The sequence below is a fragment of the Uloborus diversus genome, chromosome 7, assembly GCF_026930045.1.
Source record: "Uloborus diversus isolate 005 chromosome 7, Udiv.v.3.1, whole genome shotgun sequence".
Classification (NCBI taxonomy): Eukaryota; Metazoa; Arthropoda; class Arachnida; order Araneae; family Uloboridae; genus Uloborus; species Uloborus diversus.
In genome coordinates, this window is record NC_072737.1 from 3,999,395 (window position 1) to 4,022,020 (window position 22,626).

General features: G+C 33.3%; 1 protein-coding gene across 1 annotated transcript in view; it reads left to right on the forward strand.

The window, feature by feature from the left end:
* LOC129226182 (ras-specific guanine nucleotide-releasing factor 2-like) overlaps positions 1-22,626 on the forward strand; it is a 144,388-nt gene that overhangs the window by 49,870 nt on the left and 71,892 nt on the right. The window contains exons 9-10 of the mRNA XM_054860782.1: positions 2,557-2,730; positions 7,851-7,933. Of these exons, the coding sequence (XP_054716757.1) occupies positions 2,557-2,730; positions 7,851-7,933 (257 nt within the window). The remainder of the gene's footprint in view (positions 1-2,556; positions 2,731-7,850; positions 7,934-22,626) is intronic.

Genomic DNA, 22,626 nt, shown 5'->3' on the forward strand with positions numbered 1-22,626 from the left:
ATGATGATAATGACAGATTGTTAAACGATAACAAAGTTAAGAAAACTTAACTTTTTCGAAATAAACTAATCGGGAATTTGTTTTGAAACTCACGTGCATCAAGATTAAACGATGTATCTTATAATAAAACATCGAAATATAATTTTTTATGTTTAGCAGTCAATTAGTACCTTCAAAAAAAAAAAAAAAAAAAAAAAGAGAGAAAAAAAATGTTCTCTTCTTTTTTCTATGGGGCAAAAAAATTAAAAAAAAAAATTATCGTAAACTATTTTTTACTTCATCATTTAAAATATTTTTAATCAACTGAATAATTATATAAAATGAATTAATAAATGAATAGATAATGAAACAATACACAAATAAATAACTTAGTATAAGCAAAAAAAAAAAGAGAATACAATAATGAATGAACAATAAGTGAATAAATGAATTTAGTAAATAAATAAATGCAAATGAATAGTTAATAAATGAATACATAAGTGATTATTAGTAGGTATGAAAAAGTGCGATTGTCCTCGGGCCCCGACAACTCTCTTCAACCCGAAAATGAAGCTTCAATAATAAAAACCTAAATTGTTCTAAATCGATAAAAATACTATTTTTCGTCATTGAATCAAATTTTACGCGTATGTTACTGTCGATGCAAAACTAAAAACAAACTATTACATATTCTATTTACATCTCCAAGTATTAGAGTTGGATATTTTTTTCTAAATATTAAATTTAGAAAAAAAAAGTGTCTTCAAAATTTTTATATCTTTCCAATCCCATAGCCTCTCTGAGCACAAAACTATATTCACTGTTTTTCACATTCAAAAGCTACATAATGGATGATTGTGATAATTACTTTTTATTACACACAGTAAAAATTGTGTTTTTATTTAAAATGGAACAAAACTGCGTAAGACAAAATTAAGTTAGTATGTTCATACATTATTTTACTTACAATATTTAACAGATACTTCTTAAACATGATGATGGTTTTTTTTTTTTTTTAATAAAATCTTGAATTGAATCCGGAAAAAACCAGTGACGCTTTTGCATTGAGACATAGTCAAATTCAAACATACCCAACACGGTCATAGGTAAGTATATTAAGGGGATCCAGAACACAAAAATCGTCAAATTTTGCGATTTTTTTTAAAAATCATTTTGAAAACTACTCCTGTAAAGGACGTTTTAATCTTGTTTCTATCTTAATTAGAACAAAAGATATAATTATTTTTGTTGCATACATTCAACAAATACTGCATTTAACTTTAAAACTTTAAAGGCGTTTTTCTCCATGATGCAATTTTTCCCGATTTCTTGCATTCAAACTCTTATAAGTCAGGAACCGATAAAGATAAAGTAATGAAATTTAGAGCATATCTTTTTCAAACAGTTTACTTTAATTTTTATTGGGGATAATTTAAAAAAAATGTTTAACTCAAAAAATATGATTTTTTTTAAAAAAGTATCTTTGAATTTTTCTTCAAATATTTTTTTATTTTTTATTGAATTAATATTTTTAAAATCGCCGAATAAAAATTAAAGCTTAGATAATTGTGCATAATGTTTTGAAAAAAAAACGAAAATTGACGGAAAATATTTTGAGCTATAGCAGTTTAAAGGAACCCCATTTTTTTTTCTTTTTAAACAAATTAAATAAAACAATTTTTTTTTAAATATTTATGTAACTATTTTGCTTATTAAATAGATGGTGACTCGGTGCGAAAAATTTCAAAACTCTAAAGTATTTAATAAAAAAAATTTCAAAATGTTCCAAAATATGCTTATTAAATAGATGGTGACTCGGTGCAAAAAATTTCAAAACTCTAAAGTATTTAATAAAAAAAATTTCAAAATGTTCCAAAATATGCTTATTAAATAGATGGTGACTCGGTGCAAAAAATTTCAAAACTCTAAAGTATTTAATAAAAAAAATTTCAAAATGTTCCAAAATATGCTTATGAAATAGATGGTGACTCGGTGCAAAAAATTTCAAAACTCTAAAGTATGCTTCTCGGTGCAAAAAAACTAAAGTATTTAATAAAAATTTTTCAAAATGTTCCAAAAGATGCTTATATTAAATAGATGGTGACTCGGTGCAAAAAATTTCAAAACTCTAAAGTGTTTAATAAAAAAAAAATTTCAAAATGTTCCAAAATATGCTTATTAAATAGATGGTGACTCGGTGCAAAAAATTTCAAAACTCTAAAGTATTTAATTAAAAAAAAATTTCAAAATGTTCCAAAATATGCTTATTAAATAGATGGTGACTCGGTGCAAAAAATTTCAAAACTCGAAAGTATTGAATAAAAAAATTTTCAAAATGTTCCCCAGACCCCCTTAAAATATTTTTTACCTCGATATTTATTAAAAGAGCACGGTCAAGCTCTGATGAAGTTCGTGGTCAGTGTCTTCCAAAGGCACTGTAGGGTACTGTTCGTGTTCATTCTCTGGTCCCGAAATCATGATCGCGGAGCGAATTTCCCGCCGAGCGAGCGCCAGCGCATGCGCCCCGCTCACCTGTTCTCTCTGCTCCCAGGTTCCGTGAGTTCCGCCTCCAGCCAGTCTTCGGGATTCAGCGAGGCGAGCGGCGCGACCTCTAGCGGCAGCGGTGGCAAGGACTATGGCGGACTCGATTTCAAGATCGTGGTCGACTTCAAGAGCGGGAGCCAGGCCACCGTGCACCTGGTAGCCCCCAGCATGCAAGAGAAGGCAGCCTGGACCAGCGACATTAGCCAGGTGGGTGCCCACCTTGTCCTCATCCATTTCTCAACATCCCATTTCCCGCCGCATGGCGGTCGTTGCTCGCCACGAGAACACCGCCGCGGCGACACTCATAGATCGACTGTCCTCCCCCAGAAGGGGGGATCGTTCGGGATGGAACACATAAACACACGATATCTGTCTCCCGAACGAAAGATACGATCGAAAATAGTACAAATCGCCGACACTTTCGAATATTTTGGCTTCCATTTTAACACCTCTCGAACACTAAGGGGACTGGACATTTTGTCTCATCTTCGTAGGTACTATAGGACTTGATGCATGCGTTGTATTATCTAATCAAAAATTAATAACCAACGCAAACTCTAAACATTAAAGATGAAATATTGAAAATGTTCCATTATGCAGTATTAAATAAATTTCAGGATTTTTCATGTATAAAATGTACTCAATCCATTCTCAATATTAAATTTTAGCTTCAGAAGCTAAAATTTAATATTGAGTTACAGCGCAATTTTGTAACTTTCAGAAATTATTTTTAAGAGATAGGTTGCATGAAATTGATTGATATCGTTCTCGAACACTAAGGGGACTGGACATTTTGCCCCATATTTGTAGGTACTATATGACTTGATGCATGCATTGTATTAGCTCATCAAAAATTTATAACCAACTCAAACTCTAAACATTAAAGATAAAATGCTGAAAATGTTTCATTATGCAGTATTAAATAAATTTCAAAATTTTTCATACTTAAAACGTATTTGGTAAGAAGTTAGAATTTAATATTGAGTTACAGCGCAATTTTGAAACTTTCAGAAATTATTTTTAAGAAATATGTTGCATGAAATTGATTGATATCGTTCTCAAACACTAAGGGGACTGGACATTTTGTTCCATCTTCGTAGGACTATATGACTTGATGCATGCATTGTATTAACTCATCAAAAATTTATAACCAACTCAAACTCTAAATATTAAAGATAAAATGCTGAAAATGTTTCATTATGCAGTATTAAATAAATTTCAGGATTTTTCATATATAAAATGTACTCGGTCTGCTCTCAATATTAAATTTTAGCTTCAGAAGCTAAAATTTAATATTGAGTTACAGCGCAATTTTGTAACTTTCAGAAACTATTCAGTGCAATTTTGTAACTTTCAGAAATTATTTTTAAGAGATAGGTTGCATGAAATTGATTGATATCGTTCTCAAACACTAAGGGGACTGGATATTTTGTCCCATCTTCGTAGGTACTATATGACTTGATGCATGCATTGTATTAGCTCATCAAAAATTTATAATCAACGCAAACTCTAAACATTAAAGATGAAATATTGAAAATGTTTCATTATGCAGTATTAAATAAAATTCAGAATGTATCATATTTGAAATGTATTCAGTAAGAAGCTAGAATTTAAAAAAAAAAATTGAATTACAGCACAATTTTGTAACTTTCAAAAATTTTTTTGAAGCAATAGGTTGCGTAAATTTGTTTGATGTCTTTTAAGTCACACTTCAATACGCTGTACACTGCAATTATTGTTCAAATTTTCAGTCATCTATGTAAATCCTGTACTGGACCGTTCACTATCCCACATGAATATATAGCATGCACGTAGATTTCAACTAGTTTTAGAATCTATACCTTTTTGTACTGACAAAATTTCATTAGTTTCTTTTTAGACGAAAAGTAAACCTTGAAAATACTCGCCGGCTCTCATTCATACTGTGTACTGTGTAATATCTGTACTGTGTACTTTGTGTCACTCTGCACCATCCTTCCCCCAGAGGGAGGTCATTCGGGATGGAAGACGTGAAGCGGGTAAAACTTAAGTCATCCGTGGGTCGAAAATAATGATCGAAAATAAGAATAAAGAACTTACAATCTCGAGTGTTTTTGTATCAGTTTTAATACAGTAAACCCTCTCAAAAACGGACACTAAAGAAGCTGGATATTTTGTCTCTCAGACACAGAGATCTCCCTGCTTCAGAGATAATGTATGAATGGAGGCATAGAGTTTACTAACTCGTCATACATTAATAATAAACGCTATTAACTATTTATGAAAAAAAAAATTGCCGAAAATGTTTCATATACAGTGCTAAATGAAATTCAGAATAATTTATATTTAAAATTGATTCGAAAATATAGTAATAGCTAAATTTTGTAACTTTGATGCTTTATATTGAAGTAATTTGTTCCTTGAATTTTTTAAATGTCGTGTAATTAGCAATGCAGTACTTTTTAAGCTGCAGGTCTGGGGTCCGTCGGCGCTAGTGAGCCTGTGTAAATACACTGCTAGGAGGGAAAAGTATGCATGTCATTTTCAATAAGAACTGAAAATCACATGCCTGTTGTAAAAAAGAGGTACTTTTTTCAAATTTCAATTTTTTAGAAGTCCGCTTTAAGATGAAAATACCAAATCAAAAAGTTTTTTTTTTTAATTTTCATAACTTCCCTTTATGACTTTACTAAGAGTTATGCAAAGGGAGTTATTAAAATTTATAAAAGAGAAATGTATATTGGTGTTTTCAACTCCAATGCAAAACTTTTGAAATCATTGGAATTGGAGCTACCTGTTTTATGTAATAGGTGTTTCAGTAATGAATAAGTGAGTATAGTTCGGGCAAACCTAACCTAGCAGCATTGTGAAGCCTACGCAGATCTTAATTCCACGTTAGGTTGCTGCCAGGTTAGGTTTTCCCCAACCATAGTAGTTTCAACTGTGAGAAAATTTTACAATTTTTCAACATTCTTGCTACCTTATGCATGTTAATATATGTCAAACTTTCACAATTAATTTTTAGACAAAAACAGAACTTTTTAATACTTAATTTTTACCATTAATGCAAGTGTAACACAGTTGTCATTGAGTAGCTCAAATTAATTATTAGAAAAGAAAAAGGGGTAAGATTCTCCTTTTTTTGTTGACTGTAAAATTGAAAGCGACTTACTAAGCAATGAAGGGGTACTAGTAAGGCTTAGACGTATTTCGTTTTAATCTGACAACTTCGTTTTCGAGGGTGTTTTTTTTTTTTTTTTTTTTTTTAATAGTGTTTATGTGGGTGTCCCAAAAAGATCGATTTTTTTCGTCACATACTCTGTTATTTTTTTCCTTTTAAAAACAACCTTGAAAAATATTTTATGCAATTTGAACAATGACATTGTCTTGCGTCTGAAGGTGTGAACCACACGGTTCGTACTCTTCTTCAAAACTCTTCCAATACTCCTTCATTTAGGAAATTTTTTCGAAGGGCCCTTAAAACTCCTTCATTTTGGTTTTGACTCCTTCAATACTCCTTCTTTTTTACATAAAATACAACCTTCCTCTATGACAGTAACTTAAAATACTTCGATCGACAACTTAACTTTGTCACAAGGGCCAAGGTATAAGGACAATTTTAATGTAGTAATTTTTTATCCATCTTTTTCATCAAATTGATTATAGAAGTCGTAAAAGTTGAAAATGAAAATATCATTAGATGGATTAAGACATTTCATAAGTGAAGTAAAACGTGCTCAAATGGTGCTAGGCTTTTTTTTTAAGCTTTATGATTATTGTTTTTCCCACCACCCCCACACTCTCAGTAGCAAAGGTCAGGTTTTCAATTGTTATTTAATTATTTAAAAACACATAAGTAGATGTACTACATTAGGTGATTGTGTTAAAAAGACAATTGTTTAGTGAATTACAGTTATGATATTGTAAAAAGGTCATCACAAGTGATGTCATATCTTGAGGGGGAGACGGGCTCATGAAATTGTGACGAGGGGAAGAGAGAGGAGGACAGTATGTGACATCACACAATTATTGTAACAATATGTTTGTAAAAAAATATGACGTGACAAGAGAAGGAGTAGGTGAAGCGTGACATATAGTGACAAAGGGGGTCAAATATGTTGAAAAAAAAGTGACATTTAATGACAGCCCATTAGTACTCCTCCAAAACCTCATTTTGCTCCTTCAAAACTCCTTCATTTTATTTCCGAAATTGAGTACGAACCCTGGAACCAGCTCGAGTGCAATAGGCAAAACTCAATATTTTGTGATATACGAAACTCAAAGCTGATAAAAACTTGACCCTATATCCCCACGTGCCACGTGTGACACAAAAACACTAAAACAAATGCAAAAATATTTAGGCGTCCAGCACGAGGCATAAATTGTATAGTTGTTTTCAAAAAAATTATTATTATTTCTCTTTATAACTATTTTTAATTACGGAAGAAAATACCGAGTTCAAAGGTTATTAGAGAACACATTTTTAAATAAACATTTCCAAATGAACCATTGAAAAAAATATTTAAAATGATATATTAAACTTATTTATAATTAAATGGCAGAGAATGTGACAAATTGATAAAAGACAATCATAACTAAAACGAAGAAAAGGGGAAAAAAGTCATTGTCTCAATATATATAACTTAAAATATATTAAACTTAAATCTGAAAATTTCCATTTTTTTTCAGTGGCAGACTTAAACAGTGTACGAGAGCAACAACTTCTTTTTAACGTCTATTTTTCAGGAAAATAATCAATTTCACCGCTTATTGTAATCGGCTAAATATTTAAACATTTGGATAAATGTTTTTGCGGTGCAGTTGTAGAGGCTACGTTTTGACAACTTGAAATTTGGAACCTCTAAAAAAGGTTTTTTTTCTTTCCGATTAGTCCACAAGTGCTGGTTCATCCATTCAGGAGCAAGTCGGCACGGTTTGTCATTGTTCGAATTACATGAAACATGTTTTACAACTGTTTTGATAAAAAATAATAAAAGAGTATGCGACAAAATAAATCGAATTTCAATTTTTGGGACCCCCCTGTTTCCACTGAATCACCGGTGGTCATTCACTGAAAATATTCCGTTTTTCACCGATATCTTCGATATGCGAATGACGACTTTCATCGGCCTGTCAACATCAACATTCACACTCCAGAGACATCGGTGAAAGACCGAATACTTCTAGTGAATAACCGGTGAAAATCGACATTCTACGATATTGGTCTTTTACGGTAACGGATATATTATGCATATAATAACGTGACACCCTGGAATATCGTACGAGAGTATAATGTGAATTTACTGCAGATTGTCTGCGATGATGATATGTTAATTCTTCTCTTCCAGTGCATAGACAATGTTCACTTCAATGACCTCTTCCACGGCACCATGAGTGACTCATCATCTGTGACCATGCCTCACTCCATACGGTGAGTTTTGCTCTCTCTATGTTCATCTCCTTTCTCCCACATTAGGGCCGTTTCCATGGACACTTTCGACCCCGGAAAAAAAATTGCTTTTCACTGCATTCCGGTTATTTGCGGGGTTTATGTGGAATCTTTCTCTTCCTGCTAGCTTCTGGAGTGAAAGCGGTGTTTTTTCCCAGAATGCATTACGCGAAACGAGTTCATCTATTATCCGCTAAGGATGCTGGGTAAAAACCGCTTTCTTCGGTATAATGGGAGAACCTCTTTTTTTATTTAAACAGGGAATTTTTCAATCTTTTTTTGTGGAGTCAGATCGGAGATTTACGGGTTGAAAAGTAAGTTGTGAACGCGGCTATTGTCCTCAAATTACCCCACATATTCCCTTGTAACGCCTCCAAAAGCATACGGGCCATTCTTCAAAAAGTGTAACTTTTCTGTCCCACGCCTTTTAGTGTAAAATTTTTAAGGAACAATTCATTTAACAATGCTTTTTAATTTCCTCAAAAATATAGCTATTTAAACTTGCCAACAATTTTTTAATCATAATTTTTATGTTAGTGTATTCTTGGTCCACAACATGTGAATTCTCGCCTCTGTGGCATTTCAGTGTGACTGTTTATGTTGTTTAACCCCTTCAGTCGGAATTATGAAATATTAGTCCAAAAATGTTGATATTTGGTACACAGTGTACTATGGTAAAGGGTATCTTATAGACAAAAGTTTGAGTTTGTAGGAGAAAAATGAAAAGAGTTATGGCACGTCCAATATTCCGAACTTATATTTTTGAAATCCATATTTCATATACAAAAACGATAAAATACCGAACAAACTTCATTATCAAATGTTCTACAAACAATTATAAAACATGATATAAGCGCATGAAACAATTAATTAAGGATTATATATTTTTTAAAATATCAAGGAAAAAACTTCGCTCTTCAGATGAAAATCCATGGTTGGAAAAATGAGCTACTCTCTATCTCTCAATCCTTATATGTCAGTGTTGTCAATCCCAAAACAAAAAAATATTTCACAGATTATAATAACTAGAATGTAAAGAGTCAAACAATTAAAAAATTAACTAATTAAATCAATTATTAAAGGATTAGCTGCTGTTTAAAGTGTATGTCCGGTATACCGGACACCAGGTCTGAAGGGGTTAATAACTTGTTTAATTAAAAGTATATACTTATTTATTTATTATTCCTTTCACAAGTGTCTCAAATACTAATTGTTTGAGTATATTTAATTTTTTAACATTGTGTTTTAGTTCATTTTAGTAGGACAAGGAGTCATGTCACACAATAAATTCTCACCTCCGTTACCTAAACACAAAATGCCATTCCTCATTAACACGTGGCAGTAATGACATCAAATTCTATTTTCCATGATACAAGGGAGCCCCCTTGTTCATTTTCAGCCATAGTTGAAGTTGTGAGATTTTTGTCGGAAAACAAAAAGATAGATTTTGCTTCCAAAACTTAGTGTGGTTATTCTTACTTCTTACCCCCATGAACTTGAATTTCAGGGATGTAAATTAATGTAAAAAAAGAAGTCAACATGTTTTCATATGCTTAACATGTGCACATTGTAGCAACGAAGGAAAAAAACAATTTCCACGTAAAACGGCCTATATTAATTTAAAGATCCCCCACCTCCGTGAATCTCACCTCCGTGACAGAGCTTATCAATGTCATTATTTCTGAGGGGAAAATAAATGATGGAGGGGAAATACATCAATAATAGGCATTCTACCAAATTTTTAAATTGCCAGTATATCCTCAAATATGCTAAATACTATTTTTTAACATACATTTGAAACTACTAATTAAGCCGTACTTTAACTAAGAGCGCTTAATATTACGTTCCCGCTAATCATTAAAATAGCCGATTGTTTGCACAATTAACAAAATGACTACTTTTTTAAATATCAAAAGTTTTTTCTTTTTTTTTTTTTAATTTCCGTGAACAAGGCATTTTTTATTTATAAGTGAAATAATTGTAACTTAGCTGGGCCATTGTTTAAGGTTACTGTAGGTAACAGTTTCGTGTAAGAAAAAAAACAACAACAAAATGTTTTGAAATACAAAAATATTTGCGCTCAAAAATTACGTTTTCTGGAGAATGACCCGTATTTTACGCATTTAAAATTTGAAATGAGCCAAAATTTGAGTCAAGCGTATTTTCACTTTGTTTGTGTTTACAGTCGAACTGGCTTGTATCGAGCCCTGATTTGACGAGAACCCGGATTTAGCGAATGAATTGGAAATACTTAGTTGGCACAATGTTAAGTCTATGAGAGCGTAACTCGTTTTTAACGAACAAGCTCCGCTTAAAGCGAGCAATATATTTGTGATTCATAAAAATTTTTATTTACTTCCAGCTTATTTTACCCGTTTTTTAGTAAATTTTCTTTAACACTCCAAAGTCAACCAAAATTAGTGATAAATCATAAATCCTGAGAACAAGAGATGACAGCACTTTTTTTTTTAATTCGTGGAGTAAAGACATTTAAAAATTATATACATTGAAGCACCGTTTATACGTTTCTCTTTTATTCGTTTTCATCAATTATACGTTTTTAAAATTGGTCCCTGCAAAGTCTAATACAAATTAACCTATACAGTCGAACCTGTTTATCTCGAACCTGCCTATCTCGAAAACCTCTCTGTGTCGAAGTTTTTCATTTTCCCAGTACATAAAGTATTAATTGAATGTTTTCCCCCATGTTTGTCTCGAATGAAATTTTTCTGAAAACCTGCATAACTCGAATTTCTACTAAAGTGTCTTTCTTGAATTCCATCCCCAACGATCTTTATTGACTGGAATTTGGAGACAGAACGCATTTTTCTTAATATTAGCAGTCACATAATCCTCCAGAATTGAAACTTTATGTACAAAAAGCAAGTTTTCCAGCAATTATATCCATTCGGAAACTGAGAGGAAGGGAACATTGATTAGTAAAATTGCTTCCAAAGTTTTACTTTTCGAGTCATTGCTCCAATTACTTGTTTTTAGAACTTTTTTCAAAACCTCTGTATCACGAAGACTCCATATCTCGAATTTTTCTTCTCTCCCGTAAAATTCGAGATAGACAGGTTCGATTGTACCTATTATACGTTTTTTTCGTTTGTACGCTTTTTTTTCATACAGTCCCTTCAAAAACATATAAACGGTGCTTCACTGTATGTGTATTGCATTATTCTTCAAAAACAATGACATGAGACATTCGGACAGTTCAAAGCAGAATAATCTCTTCTTTGGTACTGTACAGTGGTAAAAAGAAGGAAAGCAACTATGATGAATTTTTATTATTATTTTCACGCACTCAATTTTTACAAACACCCGGTTATAACGAGCAAATATCGCAGACCCTTTGCGTTCATTATAAGGGAGTTCAACTGCATTAATACGAAATTCTGAAAATTTTTTGTTTGTTTGTGTGTGGTTCCTCTACATCTAGGAGACCTTTTGACCTTGAAATTTGGCACATCCCAGCCTCATAGCAACAGTAAGATATCTAAATCCAGAAATAACTCTAAGATATCTTACTGTTGCTCTGAGGCGTGGATGTAATGACTTCGGAACCGGGGGCTTGCACCTCGAAGTCTTTTCTTTTTTAAAATTTCAAATTAATTTTTTTGTAATACAATTTTTCAAGCTAAATTTCACATTAATTGCCTAATAAGAAGCGTTAGTATAGAATATTTTCTTGCGTCAAAATCAGTTATTACAGTTCCTTTTTTTTTTAAATCATTGAAGTTCTTGTTAGGACTTCAATTTTTTTCGTTTAAAAAAAAGCACTAAATTCCCGATGAATTTTGACCTAAAAATCAAGGTTAGGTGTCTATTTTTGGAGTTTAGATATTCAAGGAAAAGGGGCATGTGTCTTATCTTACCAATTACAAAGACGAGTTTGATCCTTATATCTGGCTGAGGTCGAAGTGGGAACCAATAAGTAATAATTTTGATTTTTCAAATAGAGCATAAAGGATTTTAAAATTTGAACTGTCAAGTTATTTTGATGATTTGAGGACATAAATTTTCATTTTTTTATTCGCAAAAATTAAATATTTAATATAAATCAAAAGATATTTATTAGTTAAAAATAAATTTTGAATTTACGCATAATAATCTTGCGGGGGGGGGGGGGTAATCTTTTGGACGGATGGTTCAGGTTTTTCTTTCTTTCTTCTCCTCGGATTGACTTGTTGCAGTTAAATACCTACCTACGCTTGTTTCAATAGATAGTTAACAAAATCAAAAGACACCCCATATTATTTAGTTTTGTATTGAAAAATAGAAAATCTGGAACATCATAAAAAGAAGCTCATAAACACATTCACACACACACACATATATACATAAAACTCTGTTGAAACGATGCACACAATAATAAAACTAACTATTTAGTTCATTTATTTCTATGCTTTAATTTTTATTTTTTGATAATATTAATTTTTGATAACAGACGCTATTTTTCACATTGGAAAACATTGAATTTTGCAGGATGTCAAAATTGAAATTACGTCCGAATTTATTCGCAGTTCTAGAGCTTAAATACGCCACCATGCGACGATTTAAGAAATGAGCTAAAGAAGTTAATACATGAAATACACCGCCAACTCAGTCAATTCCAGCCGAGGACTGCAGTTTCTGCACTAAAACTGCAGTCCTGTGCTGGAATTGACTGAGCTGGCGGTGTATTTCATCTATTTCTGCCGTAGCCCTGGCTATAGGGCGGTAACTTACTGAATATACATGCCTTGCCTTCAACCCTCGAGTTGAACCGAACCATTGCTTCGGTCACTCGTCTGGTCAGTGCTAATTCTAGTTTAGCTACCAGTTTGTTTGGCACTCGTGGCTTCCTTAAGAGGTTTTCCACCTCCAGCTCAGTTAATCCTATGCCGGGCTGATGAGTGCTAATAAGCATGAAACGGCAGTCCTCGGCTGGAATTGACTGAGCTGGCGGTGTATTTCGTGTATTTCTGCCTTAGCCCGGGCTATAGGGCGGTAGCTTCTTCTTTACTAATAATAAAGCAGAAAGTCTCTCTGTCCGGAGGATGTCTGTAGGATGTCTGTAGGATATTTGTAGGATGTCTGTGACGCGCATAGCGCCTAAACCGTTCGGCCGATTTTCATGAAATTTGGCACAAAGTTAGTATGTAGCATGGGGGTGTGCACCTCGAAGCGATGTTTAGAAATTCGATGTGGTTTTTTTATTCCAATTTTAAGAAAAAAACTATCATAAATTACGAAATTATCATAACGTGGAACCGTAACATGGGCACAAGCCAATTGGCGAGATACGAAATTATCATAGCGTGGAACCGTAACGTCGGTACAAGCCAATTGGCGAGAAAATTCACCATACCTTATTTGTAAATATACAAGCGAACCAAAAGACCTTTAAATTTTCTATTACGGGCGAAGCCGTGCGGGTTTCACTAGTTACTAATAATAAAGCTGAAAGTCTCTCTGTCCGGAGGATGTCTGCAGGATGTCTGTGACGCGCATAGCGCCTAAACCGTTCGGCCGATTTTCATTAAATTTGGCACAAAGTTAGTTTGTAGCACGGGGGTGTGCACCTCGAAGCGATTTTTCGAAAATTCGATGTGGTTCTTTTTTTATTAAAATTTTAAGAAAAAAACTATCATAAATTACGAAATTATAATAACGTGGAACCGTAACATGGGCACAAGCCAATGGGCGAGATACGAAATGATCATAACGTGGAACTGTAACGTCGGTACAAGCCAATGGGCGAGAAAATTCACCATACATTATTTGTAAATATACAGGCGAACCAAAAGACCTTTAATTTTTCTATTACGGGCGAAGTCGTGCGGGTGCCACTAGTACTGAATAAAGAAGTTAATCATTTAAATTTTGCGCTGACAATGCAGATGTCTCACTGGACCTACGATGGTGACCAGAGACTACAGCGCCTCCTACAGTTTATTAGAATAACGAATTTAAGTAGAGGTTCTCAAATATTCAACGAGTCATTAGATCGCCAGATTAATAGACACACCCTAAAGTTGTGTGTCTGCCTATGTCCACTAGAGCCATCCCCCTCTTATAATTTTTAAAGGAATATTCGCATTTAAAAGAGCATTTTTTTTATTTAAAAGATATTTTAACTTATTATTTATATGTTCTATTTTGAACAGTTCATGAAACTTCACATTAGATTCTATAGGGAAGTTCTATTCCGATATATATATATATATATATATATATATATATATATATATATATATATATATATTGTACAGGTTAGGCCAGGGCACATTTACGAGTTTTTTTTTTTTTTTCAATGAATTTTCTAATTTTATGTTTGAACCTAGGAAATTTTAGACATTGTGGTTTTATGAAGCAGTTAATGAAGCCAAAATTTGTATATTCAGTTGTTGCTCAGCTTGTGTTTTTAACAGTAAAACAAATGTTTTTTTGAGTCCAAGTCGGTTGCGTAAACTTGTTCGCGAATACGGGTCAAGTTTACACATTGAGTGGGGCACGTTCACGCATATGAAAAATAATACCAAATTGTAAGTGAAGTAGATATTTAACCAAATTTAAATATTTTATTTATTTTAAAACACTTTAAAAATAAAAAAATCACAAATAATTAATTAAAGATCATTTTATAGGCTAAACTAAAACCATAGCATTTATTGCTTTTTAAAAACCGAGACTATTTAGTCGTCTTCTTCATCACGGTTAGATTTTACTAACAAAAATAAAGTATTTCTTTTCGCATACTTGTCATGGGACTGCGTTCTGACATCTAAGACGTTGAACCCTGTCTTGTCCTTTTTTCGATTGGTTGTGTGCTTTCAAACAAGAGATGCATGTGCAATTCTCTACTTCGTAAGCAGAATCGTTCATTAATTTCCTTTTTACAGAGTGTACCAACTTTTCCCCGTGGCAGGTTTCGGTTTCATACTTTTTTCTTCAATATATTCTATTTCTGCTTCAATAGAACCTTGTAAATTTTAAAGTAATTTCTCCCTTTTGTTTTGTTCTGCCCATTTTGTTTCTTTTCGTAGTAGCTTCTAATTGCTTTTGTCTGAGGGCTTCTTTAATCGGAGTATCAGTTAAGATTGTGAACGTCCTCTTTTGTTTTCCCTTTCCTGGTTCCTAAGCTTTGGTCCTACTTTTTCAAATGGTCTCAGTTGGGGTAGTCCATTTGTGATGAGGTGGAAGGCTTACTGGGAAAAATACTTGGATTATTGATAAGCCTCTTCATTATTTTGACATCTAACGTGGTTCTATTTAAACGTAATATCTTACCATATTTAAAATAAAGGAAATGTATCAGAGGCTGAATAGTGTATAAAGTTAGATAGCATGAAGACATCACTCTATGATTGTAAGCTATAAGATACGAATCTTTTACTTAACCCATTAATGCCTGACATTTTTTTTTTCAAAGATTTTTTGTTTACGGGTTGCAAATAGTGTTTAATAGACAGGAAAAATAATTAAAAAAATCTAATGCAAAAAATAAATGTTTTATTAATAACAGAAAAATTGTCCCTAAAAAGGGACGCTAGGCATCAGAGGGTACATGCTTTTTCAACGACAAATATTTTTTTGCCGACGATTTAATACTTGAAAAAGAAAAAAAACTTTCCGACTTTGTCATTTTTGTTGAGTTTGGTGTCAGCAAAATGTAAATACTGCATAATTTGCTCAAATCGATTTCTACTCATTGCAGAACTAATTGCTATGTCGTTGACATCAGTTGATGGACTCCAGTAGAGTCTCCGCTGGGGCAAGCATGCATATCCACTTGTTAATAGGATAGCCAAGAAAAAACGAAGCTCCTCTCGCGTTATAGAAGAGTATGTATTGTTTTTTTGTCGAGCATAGAGGGTGCTCTGAAAAACAAATTCATCGAGTATTTCATCTGTAAAAACTCTTCAAATATTGACACTGGTGTCCATTCAACATTCAAAAAGCTTAGTGTTTCCACATTCCATACATTTTTTTTTATTTTATTGATAGATATATCTTTCTTAACCCAATTTCTTTCTGTATTTTTTTTCTTTATTTTTCTGCGTTTGCTTGGAAGATGCTGCTCAACATCATCACTGTCACTTGACTGACTATCTCCAACACATACTACCTTACCCTGATTAACTTTTCTAATGGTCAATGTAGCAGAAGATTTCAACTGTTGACCTGATAATTGATTAACATCAACTGAGTCGTCCGGCCCACTGTATTCGTCAGTAATTTCACTAACTTGTGAAGGTGGACAAATGCATATATCAGCCTCCTTGAATTCTTTATCATCAGAGAGCTGTTCCAGAAGTGCTAAGGCTTCTTCAAAGTCAGACAAAACAATGAGAAATTCTCAATGAGTTACTGAAGATTATTAATGTCAAAAAATAACTCAGGTTTCAAAGAAGTTAATTTTTGAAACAGTTAGCTTTTCAAATTTACCTAAGTATTTTTCGAAATTGCAGAAAAAATTGTTACTGAAATATCTTTAAAAAAGGTAGTTTTATTATTAATTAGTCTTTTTAATTTTTAAAAATAAAACATATTGCCTATTTTTTAGTCTAAAAACATTTAATAACTTCTTCTGAGGCCAATTATGAATTCTAAGCAAGAAACTAGCAACGATTCAACAATGCAGCCTTTACTGCCTAGCGTCCCTTTTTAGGGACGCTCTTAAATTGCTATAAAATCCATAAAATTTTTAAAATCTACAAAAATGCAAGAAAAGGTAAACTGAAATATTGATCAAAGTAACATATGTATCAAATACAAATTGATTTACTTGTTAAAAATTTTGAAAACTTACTTTTTTGTTCTTGACATTGTGAACAATGAAATTCTTCGCGAAGATCATAACAAAATGGTTACAGAAAACACTTTATAACGATTATGTGCTGCCGTCTGCTAGTAACGAATTGAAACAATACTAAAGTAATAAATGAGCACAATTATTGAGTTGAAATGTTTACTTTTGGGAAATTGCGACACAATTTTTGGACCGTCCCTAAAAAGGGACGCTAGGCATTAATGGGTTAATTTAAAATGAGTAATGATTTTCAAAACTAAATGATCTGAAAATACTGAAGATTTTGAACAGTACAAAACGAAAAAAGCGTCCGAGGCCCGTTTAGAAGTAAGACAGAGTAGTAAGACACAGTGAGAACATGCCTAAATGTGCTCCGGTGAAAATACGTAAACGTGACCTGTCGGCAAAATTGGATTTATTTTTACCGCTAAAAAAAAATTAATAACTTTTCGGTCCGCACAAACTCTCAAAATAGGGTAACATTCTGCTATTTTTTACGTGTTTATTTGTTTTTAGTAAAGTATTATTCATTCACAATAAGCTTCAAAACGTTCAACACAAAATTTACTCTGTTTGGTTGAAAACAGATTTTTCCTATCCGCATGCTAAACCGAAGCTCGACTGATGCTCAAAAACTTGTGAGAATATTTGCTAGGGAGCAGTATCAATCTGCTATGACTGTTGGTTCTCCAGTTATAACTCGTTTTTGAAAAAGGGCTCTTCGTAACTGTACCCAATGCGTAAACGTGTCCCGATCTATCCTATATAGTGTTATACGAGACGATTTTGTAAATTGTATTTTTACTTATTTTTTACACTAATTAATCCTGTGCATAATATACAGGGTGTTCCGTTTTAACCTGCAAGACTTTATTTTCGCAACCCTTAGTCCTAGATGCATACTTGTAAAAAAATGTTCAAAATCTTGCAAAAATGTTCAAAATCTGATGCAGAAAAATTTAAAGCAAAAATAAAAATGAGTCAAAAAAAAAAATTTTTTTTTGAATTTTGACATCTTGAATTCAAATTATGTTTTTCGCAATCACTAGTGTGTGTATGTAAGCGTGTGTGTTGTGTGTGGGGGGTATGTGTGTTTGTGTGTAGGGGTATGTGTATGTAGGCATGTGTGTTTGTGTCTGTGTGCTGGCATGAATGTGTGGGTAGTTGTGTGTATGTTTGTGTGTGTGTGTGTAGATGTCTGTATGCATGCATATGTGTTTGTGTGTGTATGTGTGTAGGTGTTTGTGTGTAGGTGTTTGTGTGTGTGTGTAGTTGTGTATGTATGCGCATGTGTGTAGGACATGGATGCAACCTGGAGACGGCTTTCGCTAGAGAAGCAGCATCGTGAGGAGCCGGTCGACGGTGATGCTGCAGAGGGTGGCGTTGGGAAAATAAAATGATAGGACATCAAAACAGTCAAATGAGAACAATAAGCAATCGTGATTGCTCAAAAAAAAAAAAAACATTTTATACGGGCCCTAACTTATGTTTATTGAAATAATCGCCATTGAAAAAAATTTCAACCCTAAAAGTTTGAAATTAGTTTGACCAATATTCACCGAGATATGAAACGCAGCGTTTTGTGATTTACATCACTTAACACTCGCCGTCAATAGCACCTTTTGGGGGGAAATATAACATACTTCATACTATTCTTCCTACTATTCTATTATACTATACTTCCTACTACTATTTTGCATAGACTTCCAAATGCAAAACTGTTCACAATCAGATGCTAAGTTAAGATGTTGAAAATTAGAAGTGAAAATAAAAATGAGTCAAAAAGTACAAAATTAACTTTTTATACGGGCCCCAGATCTTCAAACTTATATTTAGGGAACTAATCTCCATTGAAAGATATTACTACACAAAAAACTTGACATTTGCACTACCAAAACTCAGGGAGATATTTCAGTTAAGTTTTCAGGGACCATACAAAAGTTGAGATTGGAAACTTATCGCCCTTTCAGAAGAATGACAGATCGTCAAAGTAAGAAAAACAAGATATTTATATTTTTCATTGCTATTCAAAAATGAATGCAAATGTTATGCCGTGATACACAAAAACACACTACAAAAGCTCGAATAATTTAAAAAATTACTCTATGCCCACAGGTAACCCACAGGTTTTTGACCACTATATTTTCCCCTAAATGGCGTTATTGACGGCGAGTGAAAAGTGGTGTAAGTCGCAAAACGCTGCGTTTCATATTTCGGTGAATATTGGTCGTACTAATTTCAAATTTTTTGTGTTGGATTTGTTTTTCGATGGAGATTATTTACTTGAATATAAGTTAGGGGACATAGGGCCCGTATAAAAAGTTAAATTTTGTATTTTTTGACTCATTTTTGTTTTTACTTCAAACTTTCAATATCTTAACTTTGCATCTGATTTTGAACATTTTTGCAATTGGAAGTACAGTCAACCCTCGTTCATCGCGGTTAATTCGTTCCAGACTTTACCGCGATAACTGGATTTTCGGATTCTGTATTTATAAACCGAATATTTTCCTTTTTGTGCACATAAAACTTTCAACTATTTAAATAGGTTTTTAAGATAGAGCACCCTAGAGAAACATGAAACAGCACCCTTAGCCACCATTAAATTTGTAGTTTTCAATATATAGCACAAAATAATGCACTAGACTAAAAAGATATCACATTGTTAATTATTAAGAAATAAACTACACATACACACTTGTAGTTCTTACACACTGCTACTAATCTATGAAAATAGCTCAACTTGTTTGATGATGAATTAATTGACAGTTAGTGACCGTATGTGCCACCGTTTTTCCTCAACATTTATCCTCATATTATTTATTACGTATACAACTTAAAAAGCTAGTACATTGTTGAACACCATCTACACTACAGATGTATTTATCCCTTAGTAATAATACAGTGATTTTTACTTTTCTGTTAGTTAAAATAAGATAACGATTCCCTTCACTTTCTTCGGAGATTTTATACCTCCACTCCCTCAATTAGTTCAACTGCAGCCCCTCTAAAGAGCTCACCTTACTTAAAAGACATACACTTTTGTAGTAAAAAGTTTACACGAGCGCATAAAAAAGGTTATTTACTATGTTTTAAAAAAAAAAAAAAAAAAACAAATATTAAAAACAACCGCTGTCATGGCAATTTGAAAAATCAAAGCAACATCAACTTTGATCAAGTGAGGATAATAAAATTAAAAAATTGTCACCAAGTAAAAAAGAAAAAAAAGAAAAGAAAATTAATTTGAATTCTGAAATTTTGAATTCAAATTATGTTTTTCGCAATCACGAACTGAGACAGGACCCTACTCATTGGAGTTATTGTTTCTAGAAACGGCTCCTGTCCCCCCCCCCCAAGTCTGCCTCTCCTCCTGGGCAGTTACTTGTGCATAGTTGTGTGTGTGTGCGTAGACCTGTGTGTATGCACGTAGGTGTGTGTGAAGTGGTGTGTGTGTATGTGTGTGTGTGTGAACGTGCGTGTGTGTAGGACATGGACGCCTCCGACCAGGAGAAGCGGATAGCTCAAAACCGGAGCAGCCGCGCCGCGCCGCCAGCAGAAGACGGTGGGCGGTGGTGCTGCAAAGGTCTTCTGGTTCAAGTTGAAAAAGGCACGGACACCAAAAACGGTCAAATGAGAACAATAAGCAATCGTGATTGCTCAAAAAAACTAGAAAAAACCGCGATGTAGTGAAGCCGCAAAAGTCGAAGCGCCAAGTAGCGAGGGACGACTGTATACATCTAGTATTAACGGTTGCAAAAAAAAAGGTCTTGCAGGTTAAAACGGAACACCCTGTATATCAGGTCTATATCTATCGTGTTGTATCGAAACATGCTTCGTGTTATATCGAGACCGTGTTATACGAGATTTTAAAATAATGCAAATCAAGCTATTTGTATCGTGTTATATTGAAACCAAGTCTTAATGTAAAAAGTGCATAACCACTGAATTTTTGACTCGTAAAACACACAGACAAAAACTGGGAACCAAAACAATACATTGGCCCTACTGATAAAAAATAAGATTTTCTATAAACGATACAACTTAAGTATTTTACACACTTCAAATTAAAACTATTATGCGCAAAAAAGAAAACTTGCTTTTTTAAGCAACAACCGTATATTATCAGAAAAAAAATCTAGGCTTTTCTGTAGCAATAAAATTCGCACACCTGCACACACACGCATACATACACACACCTAAACACACGTACACGCATACATACACACCTAAACACACGTACACGCATACATACACACCTACACACACACCTACACACACATACATATACACGAATACATACACACACCCGCACACACGCATACATACACACACATCCCACGCCTACACACACACATACCCACAACACTCATGCCTGCACACAGACACAAACACACATGTCTACATACACATACTTGTGATTGCGAAAAACATAATTTGAATTCCAGATGTCAAAATTCAAAATTATTATTTATTATTATTATTTATTTATTTATTTATTTTTATTTATTTATTTATTTATTTATTTTTATTTATTTATGTATTTATTTATTTATTTATTTATTTATTTATTTATTTATTTTTTGTTAATATACGGCTCCCAGAAGAGAATCAAGGATTTCAACTGTATTAATACAGACTTTTACTGTTCGTTTCGTATAATTTGGCTTTTAGATTTGGCGTTAACGTTATTTCAGAATGGTTGATGCTTCTGTGGATTTTGACGGACAGACGTTAATATTTCAATGAGGACTTTTGGAGAACCTATTCGAAAAGGAATGTTTTGAAGCTTTTTTACAATTCTGATCACGCTTAAAAAAAAAGAATTTTTAAAATGAGATTTAAATAAAGAGAAACTTTCTCTCATTCCGAAGGGAGAGTAAGCAGGAGGCTATTTGTCTTACCTAGATAGATATTTTTAGAGGGACTGTTGAAGTTATTTGAAAATCGTAACCCTATTTCTAACAAGGGTTTTAATAAATTTATGTCCTTATCCGAATAGGAAATTTTAAGGAGTGTTTTCTTACTAAGAGTTTGAGGAACTCGTGTCCTCTTTTAAAGGGACTTTTTAGGAACTGTTGCCCTTACTTTGCAGGGGATTTTATAAACTGTTGTGCCCACTCAAGTAAGGATTTTTAGGGGCTAATGTCGAGACTCTACTAAGGATTTTTAAGCATCCTTCTCCTAATTTGACTGAGGATTTGAAGGATCTGCTGCCAAAATTTTGTTTAATGACCCTTTTAGTGAATGTTCTCCTTATTTATTCGGGCATTGGAATATTTAGAAGGATCTTAATTTTACTCACGAAGTTTTCTGATTCAAATGGGCATTTTTAAAGACTAATGTTGAAATTTAAGTAGAGATTTTTAGAGACTGTTGACATTACTCTAACGGGAAATTGTACACTTTTTTTTTTGAGCAATCACAATTGCTCTTTGTTCTCACTTGACTGTTTTGATGTCCTATTATTTCATTTCCCCCCGCCTCCCTCTGCCGCACCACCGTCGGCCGGCCGCTTCACGATGCTGCTCCTTTAGCGAAAAGAATCTCCAGGTTGCGGCACTTGTCTACACACACACCTACATACGCACACACAAACACATACACACACACAAACACACGTGCCTACACACACATACATGTACCCGCACACACAAATATACTCCCCCCCCACACACACACACAAACACACACGCCTACATACACACATTCGTGATTGCGAAAAACATAATTTGAATTCAAAATGTCAATGTTCAAATTATTTATTTATTATTATTTTTTATTTATTTATTTATTTATTTATTTATTTTTTGTTATTTATGCGCCATTAGGCATAACTTTTCTTTTTGAGGTAGACCGGGTAAGGTCGAGAGAAGAAGCT